Source organism: Ovis aries, chromosome 5 (assembly GCF_016772045.2).
Source record: "Ovis aries strain OAR_USU_Benz2616 breed Rambouillet chromosome 5, ARS-UI_Ramb_v3.0, whole genome shotgun sequence".
Taxonomy (NCBI): Eukaryota; Metazoa; Chordata; class Mammalia; order Artiodactyla; family Bovidae; genus Ovis; species Ovis aries.
Genome location: NC_056058.1, coordinates 69,775,837 through 69,800,015, shown reverse-complemented (window position 1 = coordinate 69,800,015; position 24,179 = coordinate 69,775,837). Strand labels below are relative to the sequence as shown.

Sequence of the window (24,179 nt, the reverse complement as noted above, 5' to 3'; positions counted from 1 at the left end):
TTCTAATACCATGCACCACCAGTGTCTATGGACTTGATATTCTGCTGAGTGCGGGGAGATTTTAAAAGTGGAGCCTGCCCCACATTTAAATGAATGTATATACATTCATTTCTAAATACAAGACTCCACATAAAGCATACCCTCAATAAATGATGGCTTGTAGGTTGATGAAAAATTCCTTATAGGAGATTAAATTTTAGTCGTGGTTGAAGCAGAGAAATTTAAACTGTCCTTACTTCAAACCTTCCAGAAACATCCAAACCTGGATTATAAGAATCTTTGTGATCTGGATTCCATTACCTCTCCAGCTACCTGCCTCCCCCCAACATTCAGCCATAGGAAGCTGCTTACCATTCTCCAGGATCCTCATTCTCTCTCACCTCCTGGCCTTTGCTCAAGTCGTTTCCTCTGTAAAACCTCCTCTAATCACACCAACGTTCCTTCACTGTACACTCTGCTGGCTGCACAGCACTGTTATGACTTGGCGATGGGCTTGCCCAGGAGACCACGAGTTCCTTGAATGGAGAGACAGTGTCAGTCTTACTTAATTCCATCCTGTACTCAGCGCACACCAAGCACGTGGTAAACATTGCTTTCGTTTAGGGACATCCTAACAGACGATTCAGGTTTTCTTCCTCCTACACAGATATGGAAAGAAAGTTTCTTTCCTGGCATTTCAACTAAGAGACCTACTTTACATGGTTATTGGTTTTTCGTTTTTTCACGGGGGTACAGGGTTGGTTTTTGGTTTTTTTTCCCTCTTGGTCTTCAGGTAAAAGCAGTTCAAAACCAGGAAAAAAAAAAAAAAGGAGGGTATAGGCAGAAAGAATACAGGGAGCAGAGTTTTACCAACTGCATCCTAATTTTAATCCCTAAATTGTCCTCTTGAAAGCTTCAGACGCATTTAAGGCAATAGCCCAGGATTACTCCCTGAAGTAAAGGGCTGGCTTCAGTGCCACCACAGCAGAAACAAAACCAGCAGGGCGAAAAATAGGATTCCACACCTCTACTTGCCCTGGCTTGCCAACAGAAGAGGTTAAAGGGCAGGTTTGTTCTGCCACGGGGAAGAGGAAAAGTATGCACTGCCATGCTAGCAAGGAAAACATCCTTAGAAGAGTAACAGCCAGTTACAATGGCAGCATTTTTAAGATGAATAAATTTTGTTGCTAGACAATTAGAAAATTCTCTCTCTCAATTGCGTATTCTTTATAATATCATATATTTCCACACTATTATGAGACCCTACTAGAAAAACAGGTGGGGCCAGGAGAGAAAGGAAATCATTTCAGTCTACAAATTGTGGCCCTCGGGCCGAGTTCAGCCCACTGCAAGTTTCTGTAGAGATGCTAAGAATGGATTTTGTGTTTTTACTGGTAAAATGTGTAAAAATCTGTTTGTCATTCAGAAAGAACAGTTGTTCAGTATTGCATCTTGGCCCACAAAGCCTAAAATATTTATCATTTGGCCCCTTACAGAAAAAGTTTGCTTAACTTTAGTCTGAAGGATAAGGCATTGGAAAAAGCCAGGCTTGTGAAAAAGATCTCACGATTGACAGAGTTGTTCTGTCCAAAATGGTTGCCACCTGCTATGTGTTATATTCAGTGTTACACTTCAAACTAAACAGAAATTCACCATTCACTTTTCAGCGTTCATAGGAGGCTAATGGTTTTCAAATTGGACAATAAAGAACAGGACATTTCTATCACACAAAAATCCATTTGACAGTGCTGGTATGAAAGGTGGCATGTGAATGTATGTATTTGTTGAACGATAAAAGAAAAGTAGGCTTTCTTGTCCAGAGAGGAAAAGACATCTCTCAGGCTAAGTGACTGTAAGGATGGCTTTTCCAGAAGACTATTCAAAGCAACATTAAAAGGATTCAATTATGTGCAAATAGAGACAATCGAGAGCCACTTGTATAAAGCTTCTCATTGTCTCACAGCAGTTGGACCAGGATCTCACGACTACTTTCCTTTCAGGTGATGGAGCAAATGATGTAAGCATGATTCAAGCTGCCGATATTGGGATTGGAATATCTGGACAGGAAGGCATGCAGGTATCAGTGCCTTCAACTCTTCTTGTTACTTTCTTACTCTCCTTTATCCTTATTGGTGAATTAAGGAATTCCCCCTCAGTGTTGGAGGAACTCCTAAAAAGCTTTGCAGAATTTTCATCTGAGAGGCAGGGGGCTTCCCTGCCTATACATAACCTCTATCACCACATCCCTACTGGCCAATCCTTCAGAATAGAGATCAAAAGATGCTTGGCTTTTTACAGACAGCTGACTATACCTGTATGCTAAAGCCAAATAGTACTCAGCCATTCAGGAAAAACTGTTTCCCCCTGATTCCATGTTTCTTCCCTGCAACCCCTACCCACATCAAGGTTGCAATACCCTTTGTGAGCAACTGGAAAACAATTTTAAATTGCCATTTTAGCTGTGATGGCTAGATGGACCTACACAATGCTTGTACAAAAATTACTCAAAATTCAGCCTGGAACAAGCATACCAACTTGAGCTGCTGTGTTCCCCATTAAGACAGACCCCACTTTGTAGTTTTGAACCATTAACTGCGTTCCCACCACCAGCACAGACATTAGGTGTTACCTAAATTTGTTGGTGAGGAGGAACGAACATTGTCACTTTTTGAGTGTCTATCATAGGCTAGCACTCTATTTGCACTTCACATTTATTACCCCAGTATCAACAGTCACTACCACCCTGTGTGTTAGGGATTGTTATTCCACTTTTTTCTGATGAGGAAACAGGCTGAGAGAGGTTAAACACCTTGACCAAGACTCTGACTAGGATTTATAACCAGGCATGTCCAAACCTCCTACTCTGAAAAGTAATATGAACTGGGTCTAGTTCTGAGTCTAGTTCCCAAGGGCAGAAGACACATTTTGGCTCTGCAGAAAGAAACAGCTCTCCCACCAGCAGCTCCACCTGAGACTGGAGTGGAAGGCCTGCCTCGGGAGGTAGCCAAGGGTATTGAGAGGTTGAGGATAATTTGCACGGAAGCCCCCAGTCTCTGCTCAACCATCACATGCCTAGCATGGCGCTCAACACACACTGGTTCATAGTAAATGCTTGTTGGATAAGTGGAAGGAGGGGAAGAGCCAGACCAGACCACTGGTCCCTTCTGGCCGCCCTCCTTAGTGAGATCCCGATTTCCCAGAGGAGGGGCAGGGGAGTGTCAGAGTCCAAAAAGTCATCCAAGGGTGCTACATATGACAAAGGGTCTTTCAGGCCGTACCTACTGCAGACCTTAGAGCAGAGCACCGCCCTCAGGGGAGCCTCTTTGGTCCATCAGCAGCCGTGGACGGAAGCCGACATGTCTGCTCTGCCTCTCAGGCTGTCATGTCCAGCGACTTTGCCATCTCCCGCTTCAGGCACCTCAAGAAGCTGCTGCTCGTGCATGGCCACTGGTGTTACTCGCGCCTGGCCAGGATGGTGGTATACTACTTCTACAAGAACGTGGTGAGTAGCCCGGCTGCAACCTCCCACCCTGCTCCCAGGCAGACAGAGAATCTCAGCATAAGGGAACGAGTCAGGCTGACCTGGATTTTGAATCCTGCAACTGTCCCTTAGCAGCTCAGTGACCTTGTACTTATGAAGTCTCTCAGTCATGTTTGACTCTTTGCAACCCCAGGACTGAGGCCTACCAGGCTCCTCCATCCATGGGATTTTTCAGGCAAGAGTACTGGAGTGGGTTGCCATTTCCTTCTCCCAGAGATCTTCCCGACCCAGGGATCGAATCCAGTCCCATATTGCAGGCAGACACTTTACCATCTGAGCTACCAGGGAACCTTGGGCAAGACAATTCAGTTCTCTGGGCCTCAATTTCTTCTTTGATAAAATGGGGCTAGTACTATTCAGTGAGGTTATTGTGACTAGCAATGCTGTCTGGAAAGCATGTGGCGCATAGGCAGTACTGTGAGTAGTTCCAAGCATGCACTGGAGTCAGATCAGATTTGATTCAAATAGAGGTTCCTATATTCAGCAATGACTTCATACCTTCGTTTCCCCATCTGAAAAATGGGGATGATGATAGTAGCTTTCTCATATGCTTGCTATGAAGATGAAATGACAGCTTGTGTAGAAAGTGATTGGCATGTAGTGATCACCTCTAAAATTAGCCATTCTTTTTTATCATTGGTACTGCTATTGTAACTCTCAGAGGGACTCCATAATCGAGCTTTCTGACTGCAAGGAGGAAGGACTGGAAGATCAGCTAGTGTCTCTTGTAGCTTAGGTTTCCTCCCCAGATAGAGACAGACCAATGCAAGAGCCCCATTCTGCCTCTTGGGAGAGTGAAGAGAAAGCTTTAGGACTGGAATTGGGCTTCCACCCAAGACCCTACATATCACTTCAGCATTGCCAGCCTTCCCAGCCAGGACTTGTCATTTCTTTAGTGGTCCAGTGATTAAAACTCTGTACTTCCAGTGCAGAGAACATGGGTTCAATCCCTGATCAAAGAACTGAGATCCCCCATACTGTGTGGTACAGCAAAAAATTATTTTTTTTAAGTATCTATTTGCAAAAATACTTAGAGTACAGTGATCATCTGGGTTTTAGTCTGGCCTGACTTTAATATGCTATGTGAACTTGAGTTACTTAACTTCTCTGAGCCTTGATTCCCTCATCAATAACATGGGGGACTAGGACTCTATCTGTCCTCAGAGACCATTATCAAGAGGCTTTATCATCAGAGCTCTGGTAGCATGTAGCACTATATAAATAGTCATTATGAGCTATTATTGATTCTCTAAAAAATACGTGTATTTCTGTCTTGTTGATAAGGGCCCAAAGCAGGCACACACCACCTGAGGTATTAAAACTGTCAGAGGTTGTTGTTTGCAAAGCATGTGATTAACAATGGGCATAGGAAGAAGCCAGAGCACTGCCTTACTAAGTGAGGAAACGGGGCCTGCGTTTCCTATTATCCAGTTCAGGGACCTTTAAATAATTCCCAGGAGACTCCAGATAGAATCCTGTTTGCATAAGGAAAAGGGGAGGATTAAGACCAGAGTGATGGAAGGGAAACGTATCAGGCCAATAGAAATTACAAAATGGCATCTATCTGTTCTCCCAGTCCTGCTTTCAGGCACCGTCATAGTTACCCTGACTCGGGAATAAGCATTTCTGTGCAGAGTTCAATGTATATGTAAATAAACAGCATGACAACTAATAATGTAAATTTGAGAAACTGTATGGCACCATGATTTCAACAAGTCTATGCAAACAAGTCTCTGACTTGAAAGACTGCTTATTTAGAATTTAAAATGCCCCCATTTAATGTTTTTTTCTCCTTGTCTCCAAAAGAATCATTCTTTTGAATAAGCACAACTTCTCTGCATTAAATTTGTGAAATAGAAAAGGAAACGTTTCCAGCCAGCCATGCTTTCAAAGCTTAAATGATATTTATTTCCAGCCCGATGCCGTGCTTGAAATTTCAATACCGATGCCGTATTATCTCCCCTTTGCAATTAGAGGGTGGAGAACTATGACTTCCACATCCGAAACCAATTTCAGAGGGGATTAAAACCCTGCTTGCTCTGAAATGTGAACAATGAATTAATTATGCACTGTAGCTTCTTGGGAGGAAAAGCAGACACCCAATCTCAGCCATGCCATCTGCCATCACGGAGTTCAGCACTCTCCCCTCGGGGTGCAGAGATTTCAGCCAGGCAGAGCAAGTAGAATCAAGCAAGGTCCTAACATAACCTGCGGGGGAAGGAAACACACTTTCATGTTCAAACTCCAGGTTGGCTGTTAGGACAATAGAACTACCAAGATGTAATTCGTTTATTCAGATAATTATTGAACAGTATCAGGCATTGGATATGGAGCAGACATCTAGATAGATATGTTCCCTGCTCTCGTGAGGTGTATGGTCTAAATCAGGGCTTAGCAAACTTTTTCTACAAAGGGTCTAATCATCAATATGATCTGCTTGGTGGAAGTACAGCCTCTGTCACTCTGTTACACCAGCTCAGCTCCACTCTAGCTGCTACAGACAATATGCAAATGAATCACTGTGACTGTCCCGGTAAAACTTTATTTATGGCTGGACTTGACAAGCAGAATGTAGTTTGTCACTGCCTGGTTTCAATAAATCTTCTCAAAATGTGGTTCTTGGATCAGCAGCATTAGCATCATATTGATGCTTGTTAAAAATGGGATCCTTGGGCTGCAGTCCAGGCCATCTACCTTGGAATCTGCCTTGTCAGAAAGATCCCTGGGTGATCCATAGGAACCTTAAAGCTTGACAAGCACTGGAACAGGGGGAAAGAAATGAAAACTTTTAAAACATTTTCTTGGTGTATCTCCCCTAGAGGAAGATCAGGGTGCCATGACTATATTGCCAGAAGACTTTAACCCAATCAATCCAGAAGAAAGTAGCATTTAAGCTATTGCCTGAAAGACAGGATGCAACTATGAGTTACTCCATTCCCTGACAAAGGAGGAGACGTTTGACAACCTCAGTCCTTACAGGAAATATTTCAGGAAGTTTACTCATCATTTTATAACGTATGTTATAGCTAATTCCAAAATGAAGCGTAAGTGACTTTCAGTAAAAAAACACAAGGCAGTAAGGAAGCTATAAAGGAAGTATAAGAATGTAGATCAGGAACCATACAGGGAGGAGTTTGGCCACACCTGTAACCTGGGATACTGTGCCAAGTATTTAAACACATGTTCAAATTGTTTGTTACATTCAACAGACATGAATGACTCTGTCAGATTGCTTATATAAGTTTCTAAAAGCTGACTTTCAATTTTGTATCATGGACCAGTAACAGACATTCCTGGGTCAACACAGGCCCAGCACGGAAGCAGCACTGGTGCGCTGCGCAGACGTGCACGTGCGCTCAGTCGTGTTGGACTCCGTGTGACCCCATGGACTGCAGCCTGCTGGGCTCCTCTGTCCATGGGACTTCCCAGGCAAGCATACTGGAGTGGGTTGCCATTTCCTACTCCAAGGGGTCTTCCCAACCCAGGGATTGAACCCATGTCTCCTGCATTGGCAGCTAGATGCTTTACCACTGAGCTATATGGGTGTACTGTGCATATGTCTCTAATTGAAAATCCCTGGTGGAGCAGTAAAATGATATGGTAGTAACAGTCCAAGACAAAAGGTCAGAAATCTTGAATTTTTTTTATATTTAGATTTAATACAGCTTCACTTTTTTATATTAGATTCAGTTCAGTTCAGTTGCTCAGTTGTGTCTGACTCTTTGCAACCCCATGAATCCCAGCACGCCAGGCCTCCCTGTCCATCACCAACTCCCGGAGTTCACTCAAACTCATGTGCATCGAGTCAGTGATGCCATCCAGCCATCTCATCCTCTGTTTTCCCCTTCTCCTCCTGCCCCCAAACCCTCCCAGCACCAGAGTCTTTTCCAATGAGTCAACTCTTCACATAAGGTGGCCAAAGTATTGGAGTTTCAGCTTTAGCATCAGTCCTTCCAAACAACACCCAGGACTGATCTCCTTCAGATGGACTGGTTCAATCTCCTTGCAGTCCAACAGACTCTCAAGAGTCTTCTCCAACACCACAGTTCAAAAGCATTAATTCTTCAGTCCTCAGCTTGCTTCACAGTCCAAATTTCACATCCATACATGACAACTGGCAAAACCATAGCCTTGACTATACGGACCTTTGTTGGCAAAGTAATGTCTCTGCTTTTGAATATGCTATCTAGGTTTGTCATAATTTTCCTTCCAAGGAGTAAGTGTCTTTTAATTTCATGGTTGCAATCACCATCTGCAGTGATTTTGGAGCCCAAAGAAATAAAGTCTGACACTGTTTCCACTGTTTCCCCATCTATTTCCCATGAAGTGATGGGACCAGATGCCATGATCTTCATTTTCTGAATGTTGAACTTTAAGCCAACTTTTTCACTCTCCTTTCACTTTCATCAAGAGGCTTTTTAGTTCCTCTTCACTTTCTGCCATAAGGGTGGTATCATCTGCATATCTAAGGTTATTAATATTTCTCCCAGCAATCTTGATTCCAGCTTGTGCTCCTTCCAGCCCAGTGTTTCTCATGATATACTCTGAATATAAGTTAATAAGTAGGGTGACAATATACAGCCTTGACATACTCCCTTTCCCATTTGGAACCAGTCTGTTGTTCCATGTCCAGTTCTAACTGTTGCTTCCTGAACTGCATACAGGTTTCTCAAGAGGCAGGTCAGGTGGTCTGGTATTCCCATCTCTTTCAGAATTTTCCACAGTTTATTGTGAACCACACAAAGGCTTTGGCATAGTCAATAAAGCAGAAATACATGCTTTTCTGGAACTCTCTTGCTTTTTCCATGATCCAGCGGATGTTGGCAATTTGATCTCTGGTTCCTCCTCCTTTCCTAAAACCAGCTTGAACATCTGGAAGTTTACGGTTCACATACTGCTAAAGCCTGGCTTGGAGAATTTTGAGCATTACTTTACTAGCATGTGAGATGAGTGCAATTGTATGATAGTTTGAACATTCTTTGGCATTGCCTTTCTTTGGGCTTGGTATGAAAACTGACCTTTTCCAGTCCTGTGGACACTGCTGAGTTTTCCAAATTTGCTGGCATATTGAGTACAGCACTTTCACAGTATCATCTTTCAGGATTTGAAATAGCTCAACTGAAATTCCATCACCTCCACTAGCTTTGTTCATAGTGATGTTTTCTAAGGACCACTTGAGTTCAGATCCCAGGACATCTGGCTCTAGGTGAGTGATCACACCATCATGATTATCTGGGTTGTGAAGATATTTTTTGTTCTTCTGTGTATTCTTGCCACCTCTTCTTAATATCTTCTACTTCTATTAGGTCCATACCATTTCTGTCCTTTATTGAGCCCATCTTTGCATGAAATATTCCCTTGGTATTTCTAATTTTCTTGAAGAGATCTCTAGTCTTTCCCATTCTGTTGTTTTCCTCTATTTGCATTGATCGCTGAGGAAGGCTTTCTTATCTCTCCTTGCTATCCTTTGGAACTCTGCATTCAGATGCTTATATCTTTCCTTTTCTCCTTTGCTTTTCGCTTCTCTTTTTTCCAAAGCTATTTGTAAGCCCTCCTCAGACAACCATTGTGCCTTTTTGCATTTCTTTTCCATGGGGATGGTCTTGATCCCTGTATCCTGTACAACGTCATGAACCTCTGTTCATAGTTCATCAGGATGTTCATAGTTCAATCTGTCTATCAGATCTAGTCCCTTAAATCTCTTTCTCACTTCCACTTTATAATCATAAGGGATTTTAGGTCACACCTGAATGGTCTAGTGGTTTTCCCTACTTTCCTCAATTTAAGTCTGAATTTGGCAATAAGGAGTTCATGATCTGAGCCACAGTCAGCTCCCAGTTGTTTTTGCCGACTATATAGAGCTTCTCCATCTATGGCTGCAAAGAATACAATCAATCTGATTTCAGTGTTGACCATCTGGTGATGTCTATGTGTAGAGTGTTCTCTTGTGTTGTTGGAAGAGGATGTTTGCAATGACCAGTGCATTCTCTTGGCAAAACTCTATTAGTCTTTGCCCTGCTTCATTCCACATTCCAAGGCCAAATTTGCCTGTTACTCCAGGTGTTTCTTGACTTGCTACTTTTGCATTCCAGTCCCCTATAATGGAAAGGACATCTTTTTTGGGTGTTAGTTCTAAAAGGTCTTGTAGGTCTTCACAGAACCATTCAACTTCAGCTTCTTCAGTGTTACTGGTTGGGGCATAGGCTTGGATTACTGTGATACTGAATGGTTTGCCTTGGAAACGAACAGAGATTATTCTGTTGTTTTTGAGATTGCATCCAAGTACTGCATTTCAGACTCTTGTTGACCATGATGGCTACTCCATTTCTTCTAAGGGATTCCTGCCTGCAGTAGTAGATATAATGGTCATCTGAGTGTAATTCACCCATTCCAGTCCATTTTAGTTCGCTGATTACTAAAATGTCAGCCTTCACTCTTGCCATCTCCTGTTTGACCACTTCCAATTTGCCTTGATTCATGGACCTGACATTCCAGGTTCCTATGCAATATAGCTCTTTATAGCATTGGACCTTGCTTCTGTCACCAGTCACATCCACAGCTGGGTATTGTTTTTGCTTTGGCTCCATCCCTTCATTCTTTCTAGAGTTATTTCTCCACTGATCTCCAGTAGCATATTGGGCACCTACTGACCTAGGGAGTTCCTCCTTCAGTATCCTATCATTTTGCCTTTTCATACTGTTCATGGGGTTCTCAAGGCAAGAATACTGAAGTGGTTTGCCATTCCCTTCTCCAGTGGTCCACATTCTGTCAGACCTCTCCACCATGACCCTCCCATCTTGGGTGGCCCCACATGGCATGGCTTAGTTTCATTGAGTTAGACAAGGCTGTGGTCCATGTGATTAGATTGACTAGTTTTCTGTGAGTATGGTTTCAGTGTGTCTGCCCTCTGATGCCCTCTAGCAACACCTATCATCTCACTTGGGTTTCTCTTACCTTGGACGTGGGGTATCACTTCAGGGCTGCTCCAGCAAAGCACAGATGCTGCTCCTTACCTTGGACGAGGTCACCCCTCCTGAACTTGAATGTGGAGTAGCTCCCTCGGCCCTCCTGTGCCAAGATAATCTAATAATATAGTAGATTATTTCTTTTTAATTTTTGAGTATAGTTGATTTATAATGTTTATAATTTTAATTTATGTTTATAAATGTAAAATTATGTCATTAGTTTCTGTTGTACAACAGTGATTCAGACATATATATATATATCCTATCCACTCCTTCCCAAATTTTCTTGTATAATTCGCTGACTATTGAGCAGAGTTCCCTGTGCTATACAATAGGTCCTTATTGATTATGGATTTTATATAGAGTGTACATGTTAATCCCAATCTCCCCTCACCTTTCCCCTTTGATAACCTTTCATTTGTTTTCAAAATCCGTAGGTCTATTTCTCTTTTGTAAATAAGTTCATTTGTATCATTTTCTAGGTTCCACATATAAGTGATACTATATGATATTTATCTTTCTCTCTGACTTTATTTAGTATGATTATCTCTATTACCATGTTGCTGTAAATGGTATTATATCATTGTTTTGATGGCTGGGGAAACATTCCATTGTATGTATGTATGTATGTATGTATATATATATATATATATATATATACACACTTCATCTTCTATATCCATTCATCTGTTGATGGACATTGAGGTTGCTTCCGTGTCTTGGCTATTGTAAATTGTGCTGCAATGAATATTGAGTGCATGTATCTTTTCAAGTTATTTTCTCTGGATGTATACCCAGGAGTTGGGTTGCTGGATCATACAGTAAGTTCTATTTTTAGTTTTTTAAGGAACTTCCATACTGTTCCCCATAACAATTGTACTGATTTACATTCTCACCAACAGTGTTGGAGGCTCCCTTTTCTCCACACCCTCTCCAGCATTTATTGTTTGTAGACTTCTTGATGATGGCAATTCTGACTGCTATGAAAGTGAAAGTGAAGTTGCTCAGTCACTGCTATAAGGTGAAACCTTTTTATAGTTTCTACTTGCATTTCTCTAATAACTAGTGATGTTAAGCATATTTTCCTGTGCTTTTTGATCATCTGTATGTCTTCCTTGGAGAAATGTCTATTTATATCTGCCAATTTTTTGACTGGGTGGTTTGTTTTTTTCATATATGTTGAGTTGAGTTTCATGTATTTGTATATTTTGGAGATTAATCCCCTATTGGTTGCTTCATTTGCAATATTTTCTTTCAGTTCATAGGTTGTCTTTTCGTTTTATGGTTTCTTTTACTGTGCAGCAGCCTGTAAGTTTGATTAGGTCCCAGTTGTTTAGTTTTGCTTTTATTTCTAGTGCCTTGACCTAAGAAAACATTGGTATGATTTATGTCAGAAAATGCTTTACCTATGTTCTCTTCTAGGAGTTTTATGGTGTCATGTTTTATATTTAAGTCTTTAAACCATTTTGAGTTTATTTTTAGTATATGGTATTAGAAAATGTTCTAGTTTCATCCTTTTACGTGTAGTTGTCCAGTTTTCCCAGCACCACTTATTAGAGAGACTGTCTTCTCTCCATTGTATACTCTTGCATTTTTTTGTCGTAGGTTGACCGTAGGTGTGTGGGGTTATGTTGAGGTATGTTCCTTGTATGCCCACTTTCTGGAGAATTTTTATATTAAATGGGTATTGAATTTTGTCAAAAGCTTTTCTGCATCTATGAGATGATCATATGGTTTTTATTCTTTAATTTGTTAATGTGCTATAACGGACTGATTAGCAGATCTTGAAAAATCCTTGCATCCCTGGAATAAATCCAATTGATCATGATCCTTTTAATGTGTTGTTGGATTTGGTTTGCTAGTCTTTTGTTGATGATTTGTACATCTTTAGTGTTCTTGCCTGGAGAATCCCAGGAATGGGGGAATCCCAGGAACGGGGGAGCCTGGTGGGCTGCCTTCTATGGGGCTGCACAGAGTTAGACACGACTGAAGTGACTTAGCAGCAGCAGCAACAGCAGTAGGGCTTCCCTGGTGGCTCAGAGGTTAAAGCGTCTGCCTACAATGCAGGAGACCTGGGTTTGATCCCTGGGTTGGGAAGATCCTCTGGAGAAGGAAATGGCAACCCACCCTAGTATTCTTCCCTGGAGAATCCCATGGGCAGAGGTACCTGGTGGGCTACAGTCCACGGGGTTGCAGAGAGTCAGACATGACTGAGCGACTTAACTTTTGTATCTATTTTCATCAGTGATATTGGCCTGTAATTTGTGTGAATGGTATCTTTGTCTGATTTTGGTATCAGAGTGATGATGGTCTCATAGAATGAGTTTGGGAGTGTTCCAGTTGTTTGGAATGGGTTCAGAGGGATAGGTGTTAGCTCTTCTCTAAGTGTTTGATGGGATTCGCCTGTGGAGCCATCTTGGGAGACTGTACCTTTCTAAGCATCTGTCCATTTCATTGGCATATAGTTGCTTGTAGTAGTCTTCCGTGATCCTTTGTGTTTCTGTGGTGTCTGTTGTAACAGGTATCCTTCTTCATTTCTAATTTTATTGATTGCCCTCCCTTTTTTTCTTGAGAGTCTGGCTAAAGGTTTATCAATTTTTTTTATCTTTTCAAAGAACAAGCTTTTAGTTTCATTGATCATTTTTATTGCTTTCATCTCTATTTCATTATCTCTACCCTAATCTTTAAGATTTCTTTCCTTCTATCCTTGGGTTTTGTTTGTTCTTCTTTCTCTAGTTGCTTTAGACATAAAGTTAGGTTGTTTCTTTGCGATTTTTCTGGTTTCCTGAGGTAAAATTGTGCATGTATGTTTGTGCTCAGTCATGTCCAACTCTTTGGGACCCCATTGACTGTGGCCCACCATGCTCCTCTGTCCGTGGGATTTCCCAAGCAAGAATACTGGTGTGGAAATGAATACATTTCCTGCTCTCAGGAATCTTACCAACTCAGAGATTGAACCCGTGTCTCCTACATTGGTAGGCAGATTCTTTACCACTGCACCAGATTGGAAGCCCAAGATAAGATTGTATTGCTATAAACTTACCTCTTAGAACTGCTTTTGCTACATCCCATAGGATTTGGATCATTGTGTTTTCATTGTCATTTGTCTCTATGTATTGATTTCCTCTTTGATTTCTTCAGTGATCCATTGGTGTTTTAGCAGCATATTGTTTAGCCTGAACATCTAGGTCTTGTACTTTGTTACTTACTAGTCTGTAACCCTAGCCTCATGACTTGACCTCTCTGAAGCTGTTTCCTCATTTGTAAAATGAGGATAGCAGTGACTGCCTCATAAAGCTTGTAAGTGGACTGAATGGGTCAGTACAGAGCCTGGCACCTAGGAAGTGCTTTAGGAGTCTCTGTTGTTATTGCTGCCATTGCTATTCTTGGCCTCATCTGTAGATGGGTCACTTCCAGCCCCGGCATCCTAAGATTCTACAACCTCAAGTCACAATTCCAGCCCCAGCTGGCCGAGGGACTTTAGTGTAGTCAGTCACCCCATCTGAGCCATTCAAGCCACCTACCTGTGTGTACATGGAACTAAGAGTGAGTGTCTTTCTCAGTCAGCTGGAGAGGGAGAAGCAAGGTAAGGTGCTCAAAGAGCCAAGAGACAAAAACCAAAGCCCCATACGATTGCTAAACACTAGTATCAAGGAGACTTCACCACTTTGGTTCTTCTTAAAGCCACCCTGTCAAGGGCATAAATGGTTGATGTTGTTTTAGGGACTCAGAGTCTGCCCAGGAAACAGAACCCCCTCTGTTGAGGGCTTTCCTTCCCAAAAATTGAGCCCTCTCCTTCCCAAATCTCCTTCTCTAAGAAATAACTTCATCAAAAACTCAAAGCAGAAAAGCTCTTTAAGTATCATGGGGCTAGAGTGGGAAGAGGTGACCTGAAGCCCCAGAGCAGCAATGGAAGGGACCCCAGCCCTCAGACAGAGAAATGCAAGGTCCGGTGTGTCTAAGAGCACCAGGGTCTCTTTCAGACTCCCCGCTAGTCATCTGGGCAGAAAAGCCAAAGTTGGAGCTTCTTGGATGGAAGAATCTGGGTCAGCATTGTTATGGCATTATCCAAAGATGGGACTAAGGGCTTGGAGTGGTTGAGGAAGAAGCTTTGAAAACTCAGGGGCTAGTTGTACCACTTCCTAGCTCCGAACATAGGCAAGGGATAAGTGAGTATATCAGAGCCTCAAATTCCTCGTCTGTAAGTAATGTTAAATATTATTTAATAATACATAATATAGTACTATTATATTATTAGCAATAACATTATCTTGCTAGGTTGTTGGGGCAAATTATGTATATTGCATATCTACTAATGTGCTGCGTGCATGCTGAGTCATATCCAATTCTTTATGACCCCATGGACAGTACCTTGCCAGGCTCCTCTGTCCATGGAATTTTCCAGACAAGAATACTGGAATGAGTTGCCATTTCCTTCTCCAGGGAATCTTCCCAACCCAGGGATTGACCTCCTGTCTCTTTCGTCTCCTGCATTGGCAGGTGGCTCCTTTACCACTGTGCCATCTAATGTGCTTTATACTAACATACTGTTACCACACACCCATCACAAACAGAAGCTCAAATAATAATTGTAGTATAAATAATATGAATATTACTACTAGTAGTATAATAATAAACAGAGAGCCTCTTAAAAGTAATGCTGGCCCAGTAGTTAGTGGATGAGAATACTAGCTTGAACACAAACCTGCAGAATGATTCCTTACATTAAAAACCCTTTACCCCTCTGTGCCTCAGCCACATGGACCTGAGTTCTAGTTCTAACGCCAGGACCAGCTGTTATCGTGACCTTGGTCAAGTCACCAAACCGTATCACAATATGTTAGACAATACTTGTGACCCAGCCCTTCTCCAGTGAGGAGGTCTTGAGTGGAAAGATCTTTAGAAAGCATAAAGCAACACTTCAGCATAAGATTTTATTCTTCACCCTCGGAGTTGTGTGACCATTAGGAAAGGGTTTTGAGGTCAACCTCCTCATGAAGTTCTCCTCCCACCAGCCGTCCTGCCCACGCTCCAGTCTTTCCTCTTACTGCACTACCAACCATAACTACTTGCTGCCTTTTGGTGTCACGGGCCATGGTCTATATACTACTATTCCCATACGAAAGGTGGCAAGATGACATTCAGAAAGGTTAAACAGTTTGTCCTAGGTCACACAGCTAGTACATGACAGAACTGAGGATTCAAAGCCAGTCCTCTCTGCCTCCAAAAACCACCATAGTATACTCTACAAGTTGATAGAATTCCCTTCAGGTCCTGAAGAAGGTTAGTAGTAATAGTAATAGCAGAATCTAAGGATGAGAATTACCTCTAATCCTTAGACAACCCTGCATGTAACAAGTGAGGGAATTGAAGCTCCAAGTCCGAGCAGTTATTTGTCAGCGCTCCTAAGCAGCGTCTGGTGATGGCTGCCCTCGGGTCCTCACTTCCAAGGCCACGCTCTCTGCCCACAGTGCTACGTCAGCTTGCTCTTCTGGTACCAGTTCTTCTGTGGCTTCTCTGGCTCCACCATGATTGACTACTGGCAGCTGATCTTCTTCAACCTCTTCTTCACTTCCTTGCCTCCTCTTGTCTTTGGAGTCCTGGATAAAGACATCTCTATGGAAACACTCTTGGCATTGCCCGAACTGTACAAGAGCGGCCAGAACTCCGAGGTAAGGGGATCGAGCGGGCAGGGGGACTGGGAGGTGACCCTCAGCTCGTCCCTGGAGGTGTCAGAGAAGGAGTACTGGACCGGAAATCCTGTGTTCTGGTCTCCACTCTGCCACTTCCCTCCCATGTGACCCAGGAAGTCTGCTCCTGGCCTGTTTCTCATTTGCTGTTGAAGGTGATGGACCAGGTGGATATTTTTCTTTTTAGTTATTTCTTAATTATACCACACATTAATATGGGGCTGTGCTAGTTCAAGGGGAGGAGGGCTTACAGAAAGACTGCATCACTTTTACCTGATCTTTGCAGGCCTTCAACAGAACCCCCAAGGCTTGGTTTGGGAATCCCTGGGGCTAAAAGCCATCAAAATAGTTTCTTAGAAGGCACAGAGGCCACGCTGATGGCCTAAAGGATTTGGGAAGGTCCTACAGCAGGCAGTCTGACCAGCACAGACAGGCTGGGAACCTAGATGCAGGAGGCAGAGAGGGAACCTGATGGCCTCAGAGGAGGAGCTCTGGGAAAAGGGATGTCGCTATGCACTACGGTAGCTCTACACCTCAGATAAGGAGGGCAAAGCCAGATGTGGTGCTTGAGAGCTGGTGAAACTTTGTGGACAACCAGTGAAGAACCAAGTCCCATATTCACCCAGAGATAGGTGGAGAACAACTTAGCAACCCCAGCACTTCAGGCGAGGGAGACGTGGAGATGACGCACTACATCCTGGGCCCTTCTCATTGTCCCCTTCCCATAGGTGAGTTGGCTGCATAATGTATCCCTTTAGTATCTAACATTAAAAAAAGTTAATGTAGCAGAAACATACACTGTAAATGGTTTCACTGTTCCCAGGAAAGAAAGCACAAAATGAGAACGCTCATCTGCGAAGCCACTGAGCTGTCTCTTGGGAACTCGTGATCCTGGGCTGTGATTTAGAGTTCCTTTTCAGATGCTATTCAGAATCTCAAACTTATTAAGTTTGTATTAGCACTAGTATTAATGATCATTATCAGCCGAGCCCTTTCTAGGTACCAAAGCACAGATGTATTTAGACCTCTTGAAACTCAAGAAAATCTAGCCGGTGGTGTTTTTATCTACTTCCTATGGAAGAAGAAACAATTCCCAAAGTGGTTTAGTGACTTTCACTAAGGTCGCAAAGGCCTGGAACTTGACTTGAGGCCCTGTCACTCCCAGGTCTATGCTCTTGATCATTCCATTGTATTGCCTCTAGGGTAAGAAACACTGTAAGTGCCACGTTGTCAGGCCCAGCCATGCACAGGAAAGCTGCTTACAAGGAGCAGAGGCTTGCTCGGATGGTGGTAACTGTTGATGTGTTCTTTCCTGGCAGTGCTATAACCTGCTGACTTTCTGGATCTCCATGGCGGATGCATTCTACCAGAGCCTCGTCTGTTTCTTTATCCCCTACCTGGTAAGGTGTATGGTCCCATTCTAACCATATAAACAGCAGGGTAGAACTGGTCCCGTTAACATGAAATCCCAGACAAATAGTATCTTTCTGGACACTTCAGAGCAGAGGCTCCAAATAGGAGGCCTGCAGACTCCACCCTACCCAGCATATTCAGAAAGTCAGAATTCTGTACCAAAACATCTTAATTTCTGCCAGCTTCAGAAAAATTAAAAGCCGTTATTACACTGGGTCATGGCAAAATCCAGAGTTGACTCACCACCCTGCTTAGATAGGGCACCTGTTCTGTAGTTTGTCATAGTCCCCACCACGCCCTTTTGTGTCATGCCTAGCCATCTTCGCTCGCTCATTTACTGCTTCTTACTTGAACATTGAAGGTATTTGAGTTTACACCTCTTGATTTGTATTTACATTTGTGCTTCCAAGTTCTGATAATAAGAGTTACTACCTTATCTGAAATAAAACAAGAATACAGGGAGCACAGGATACAAGCCCCATCTCAATTCAGTTCCCCAGTTTAAAGAGTGAGAATGTATGTAGCATAGGATATCTGTATTCTTCCCAGACAAGGAGTTCAGATGTAATTTGTGCCAGAAAAACAGTGGTATCTGCCTAGTCTCTAGATCACATTCTTTTGCAAACAGCAACATGAGGGATATTGAGGAGGCAAGCATTTTGCGCTTTCTCAGAATTTCCTGGCTTGCAATACCCTCCCTAGTCAGGCCTCTTTTGCCCTTACTATATGATCAACAGACTTACCGTTTAGGACTATTCCATCTAGGATGATTTGGACTTTTCACCCTCAGTTCTGGCCTCTGCCTGATCTGCCTTTTCTCTCTCCTTTCAAGAAAACAATTCCCCTTACTACAGTCTCAGCTGATTTCTCATCTCTACTCCCAAAGTGCCTTGTACTTGGTTCCATTTTAGTATTTACACCCTTAAACTATACCACATTTGTCCTGCCTAGCAGACTCTAAACTCCTTGAAAGTGGACACAGGAGTATCTTTAGCAGTTGGCATTGTGCCTGGTAGGTACTCAATTTTTTGTTTACTCATTCTGCAGAGCTCTGGGATACTCTTCATGGCTTCCTCTGCAAATGCATTTTGAAGAGTTTAGTCCTATCAACTCACTCCTCCTCCTCTCTGTCCCTGCATTCAGTTCCACATGACGGTAGCTGGACAGCTTCTCCCCATTCCTTTCCCTCCCTTGACACCTGCCTTCATTGATGGTTTACAATCACTTGGCCAAACTAAGGCCTTCAGTCCATGGGCGCAGCTGACACTGCCTGTTTGTTTCCACTCTGCAGACCTACAAGGACTCTGATATCGACGTTTTTACCTTTGGGACACCCATCAACACCATCTCCCTTGCCACAATCCTCTTGCACCAGGCAATGGAAATGAAGACCTGGGTAAGTGCCCCCAAGCCCTTTGGGCCTAAAAATTGTGTTCCTCTCCATCAACTGCATTCAGATTTGAGCTGCTTTTCTCCTTATCATTGTCCACTGAATACACGCATGCTGAACTCGTACCTATGGTCCACTTTGATAGGGATAAAGTAGAGAAGATAAAATTGCTGGCCTCAACTTGCTCACCATCTAGTCAGGATGGAAAAACTAAGACATATAATACAAGGAGGCAGTGTATTGCCAAAACAGGTACTTTCGATTTCAAAATTCATGGGTGTTTGAGAGACAAGGAAAACATCTGACTGACCATACTTGAGGCAATGTTACAGAGGAGTGCTATCCATTTAATTTGGGGTAAAAGATTAGAAGATTGTCTCCACATAACATATCTCGAGTATGTCCAAATATCACTTTTTAGTAATTCAAAATGGTAATGCTAGCTTTCTTATTAAATTCAACCAGTCAATGATAATTATAAAAAACATAGAGCTTAAAATTACATGCCAGATACACACCTGTATGATTTTAATGTACTTTCTTACTTAACTTCCCAAAGCCCTTTAGATAGGATTTTTTTTTTTAGTTAGATATGATTGACACAGCACTGGATAAGTTTAAGCTGTACAACATAATGACTTGACATACACAGTTGATCCTCGAACAATTTAGGGTTTAGGAGCACCAATCCTCCACACAAGGGAAAATCCACATGCAACTTGACAATTGTCCCACCATATCTGAAGTTCCATATCTGCAGATTCAAGCAACAGTGTATCATGCAGTACTGTAGTATGTATTTAGTGGAAAAAAAATCTGTGTATAAGTGAACTTATGCTGTTCAAACCTGTGTTGTTCAAGAGTCAACTGTATTGCAAAGTGATGGATGTTTACTAAACTTATTGTGGAAATCATTTTGCAACATATGCATGTGTTAGGCTTTTTTTTTTTTTTAATTTCCATCATACAGATACAGAAATGAGTATAAAGAGGTTAAACTTTCCCCAAGCAGTGCAAGACAGAAGCAAGCCTAAACCCTAGCTGGCTGACTCTGACTTTTAACCTCTGTGCCAATAGTGTGACGAGGTAAGATTGATGGGTGCAGGGGGACCGCTTTACGGAAAGAACCATTTCAGCTTGGCAAAAACCAAATCTTTCTGAGAGCATTTGTATTAAATGTTTAGAAACTTCCCTAAGTAGGTTCAGGGTATTCCCAACCTTCTACAGTGGAACCCCTTCCCTTCCCCCTACTGTCACAAGCTAGACCAAGCAGTGGCTGATAACAGCCACCCAAGGGGGCTTCCAGATCACAGAGTTCCCATCTTGAAAACCCCTTAGTTCCAATCCATGCCATGACAGATAGAACTAAGTGATAAAAACAAAAAGGCCTAGTCAAGCTTAAATAAATTTCTTCCAGAACCACCGGAGAAACCACTTAGTTTTATCAGAAACTGTGAAGAAGGCAGTCATAATTTTAATACTAGGAACTGAACCAAGCTAAGGAAATATTTAGAACTCTTGAAAATGCAAAAAGTTTGTCACTGAAACTAAAAATGCAATTTGTGGAATCCACTCTAGACTGGACACTGGCTAAGAGTATACTACCAAAATTGGAAAGGATTGTGTACTCATGCAGAATGCCACATAAATATGAAAATGTAATCAAGAGGAATGTATTTGGAATACATGGTTCCAACAGCCACTAATAGACGTCATAGAATAACAAGGAAAGAATGCTTAGAGAAGTACTGAAGAGGTCATCATTGAGAATCAAAATAAATCTGGATATAGTGCCTGGTAGTAAAACTGTACAGTATTAAAGAAACAGTCTTAAAATCTGCCAGAGACTATGGACAAATTACCTGAAAATTCACAGCAATTAAACAATAGAAACCAAAAATATAGTGGAGAAATTACCTTCAAAGACTTAAGGCCAAAAAGCAAACAGTTACACTATTTGTACACTATCACTACACTTAAGTGATAGTTCACTTAAGACTGATAAATAAAAAGATTCCCAAGGGAAGTATACCCACCCAACCAGTGGAGAAACATTGATTTTAATTCTCTAAGAGGGCCACGAAAATCTCCTGGGTCATTACTATATTCATTCAGTCAAGAGAAAATGATTTATCAGACAGAAGGATCAAAGGCAAATAATACAGCTGTATGTTTGCTTTTTTCCCCTTCTTACCTGTATATAACATGTTTCTGTCCCTTCTTAGTAGCCTGTGGTTAAAAAAAAAAAAAAAAAGACATTTTTAGATAAACTCTATAAGGTCTACTGCCTATAGACCCTCACTAAAGGAAGAAAGAAATATGCAAGAACCTGAAAGAAAATAAAAGCTAAAACTGCAAGAAACAACGTAATGGTAAGGAAAGGCTATTCAGTAGGTAATTTATGCTGAAGTCTTCATTGTATGAATAGGATGAGAAGTACACAACCATAAATTGTTCCATTAAAGTCTAATTTATTTAGCACCTCCTAAATCTTAAAGTATCTTAATACTTACAATTATTAAAAACTTAAGATTAAACATAAAGGAGAGGAAAGAAATTAGAGGAATATAGGAAACTAGCAATTCCCCAGGCTGTAGGGAAGAGGAAAAGGTAAGAACAAAGGAAATGATGGCCAGAAGTATCAGACAGGACTTTCTCATCCTGTGAATATGAAGAGAAATGGAAAAAATTACAATTCTAGAATGATGTTTTTATAGAACTCTATCAAAACAGACACGGATCAAGCTTTGAATAAATTACCATACTTGACCTAATGTAGTTAGCCCTAATATATAAAATCTTGCTCTAAACAAATACCAAAAATGCATCTTTCAAACACATCTGACCATATACCCAAAATTTAACAACCAAATTCTAAATCACAAAGGAATTTGAAAGAATCAGTATCATAAAGAACCTATTATCTGATAGTAATGCATTTAGATTAATAAATACAAACAATGAAAGTACAGCCTAACATGCGTGGAAATTTAAAAATGCACATCTAAACATGTCATTCAGGAGGTCAAAAGTAAATCATGATGGAAATTACACTTATTGCTGCTGAACGTGAACCTGAAGTCGCTCAGTCGTGTCCAACTCTTAGCAACCCCATGGACTGTAGCCTACCAGGCTCCTCTGTCCATGGGATTTTCCAGGCAATAGTACTGGAGTGGATTGCCATTTCCTTCTCCAAGGAATCTTCGCAACCCAGGGATCAAACCTGAGTCTCCCACATCGTAGACAGATGCTTTACCGTCTGCAATTTCAGCCAAAAGGCCGAAAAGCAATATTGCTGCTGAATGACTATAAAAAATATATATGCAAACTTGTGGGATGCAGCTAAAGCTTTTACTATTAAAAACAAAAAGATTTTAAAAAATTAAGTTAAAATTTCAACTTAAGAAACTTTAAAAAAAATACCATGTAAACCTAAAGAAAATAGAAAAGAAAAAAAGATGAGAGAAAAATCAAAGATAGGTCAATAAGACCAAAACTGAGCTCTTCAAACCCTACTGAAAACTCACCTCTTGGGACTTCCTTGGGGTCCAGTGGTTAAGACTCCATGCTCCTAATGCCAAGGGCATGAGTTCAATACCTAGTCACAGAACTAAGATTCCCACATGCTGCACAGTGTGGCCAAAAATGGGAAAAAACTCACCTCTTACAAAACTGATCCAAAAGAAGACAGAAAGAGAAGGCCACAAAAACAGTTCTAGAAGTGGAAAAGACTGCAATTCCTGGATACACAGTTGTCTCAGTACCTGCAGGGGATGGGTTCCAGGACTCATGTGAAGACCAAAATCCACAGATCCTCGAGTCCTTTACATAAAATGGTGTTGAGCCCTCTGTTTTCATGGATGCAGATCTCATGTATACAATGGTCAATGGAATCAACATTTTTAATATTTTTCTGAAAAGTTAAACCATGTTAAATCCTTTAAATATAAAATTTACCAAACTATAGTCAAAATCATTCATCAAGGCTGAATAAGCCAATCACCATTCTAGAAACCAAATCAGCAATCTTATCCCTAAAGTTACAAAGCCAAAGGATTGTAAAAGTGAGTTTGACCAAGTTTATAAGGGACAGATAATTCCTATGTCATACCAACTTTTTCATGGATTCAAATCCAGTTTTCATGGCTAGAATAATTCTGATATCAGAATGAGCATGGACAGTCCTAGGAAACAAAATTATAGAGCAGTTTCCTCAATGAACATAAATGTAAAAATTCTAAATAATATATTGGCAAATTAACTCAGTAGTGTGAGTTAATACTACTATAGTATATAGTATAGTATATACTATAGTATGATACGTAGTATAATAGTACTGTAGTAGTATGAGTTAATACTACTTCATTAAAGATAATAAAGCCTAACCTAGGAACTTTCATACTCTGTTGGTAAACTGTAAACTGATAGCACCACTTTGGAGAAGCAATTTGAAAACAGCTAGAAGAATATGTTAGAAGAGTTAGCTAGAAGTATTCACATGCTGTGACACAATTCCACTTCTAACTATGCAACCTGGATGATCCTCTTACACATGTAACATAGACATAAATAGACATATATAAGATATTACATTATTCTTTAAAGCAAAATTTAAAAATTGGAAACAGCCTAAATGTTCACCAACAGGAAAACACATAGTAGCATAGTCATACACTAGAACAGTTAAAATGAATAGAACAGCATTTAGCAACAAAAATAAACCTCCAAAGCATACTGTCTAGTAAAAGAATTCAGGATATCTACATGATAAAATTTTAAAAGTATCCACTAACACAGATGCATAAACATGAACATATAAAATACACATAAAAATGATGAACATGATTTATTTTCAAGATGAAAGAAAATGCATTTGCAAGGGATACATGGTGGTTGAATTGTATCTGTAAGGCTCCTTTTAATAAAATCTGAGGCAAATGTGTGTAGAGGAAGAAAAACTAATTTTCTCTCTACCCTTCTAGATCTCAGCTTAGACACTCCTGTAATAAATGACAGATTAATGGGAGAAAAACAAACACAAGTTTAATCAGTATTTCCTATACACATGAGAGAGACCAGGAAACTATGGCCCTAGCCACCACCTTAAATACTATCACTAACTAAAGACAAAAAAAGCTTTGGGGTTAGGGGAGGCCAGATGTGGAAGTTGATAAAGATTTTCTAGAAATTTAGAATGTTTC

The 24,179-nt window shown here is 41.2% G+C and overlaps 1 protein-coding gene across 3 annotated transcripts in view; it reads left to right on the top strand.

The window, feature by feature from the left end:
* Window positions 1-24,179, top strand: part of ATP10B (ATPase phospholipid transporting 10B (putative)) — a 386,386-nt gene that overhangs the window by 347,990 nt on the left and 14,217 nt on the right. For all 3 annotated transcript variants that reach the window (XM_060416606.1, XM_027970475.3, XM_012178897.5), the window contains 5 exons: window positions 1,980-2,056; window positions 3,356-3,481; window positions 15,957-16,157; window positions 17,495-17,575; window positions 18,880-18,984. In XM_060416606.1, coding sequence (XP_060272589.1) covers window positions 1,980-2,056; window positions 3,356-3,481; window positions 15,957-16,157; window positions 17,495-17,575; window positions 18,880-18,984 — 590 coding nt within the window. The remainder of the gene's footprint in view (window positions 1-1,979; window positions 2,057-3,355; window positions 3,482-15,956; window positions 16,158-17,494; window positions 17,576-18,879; window positions 18,985-24,179) is intronic.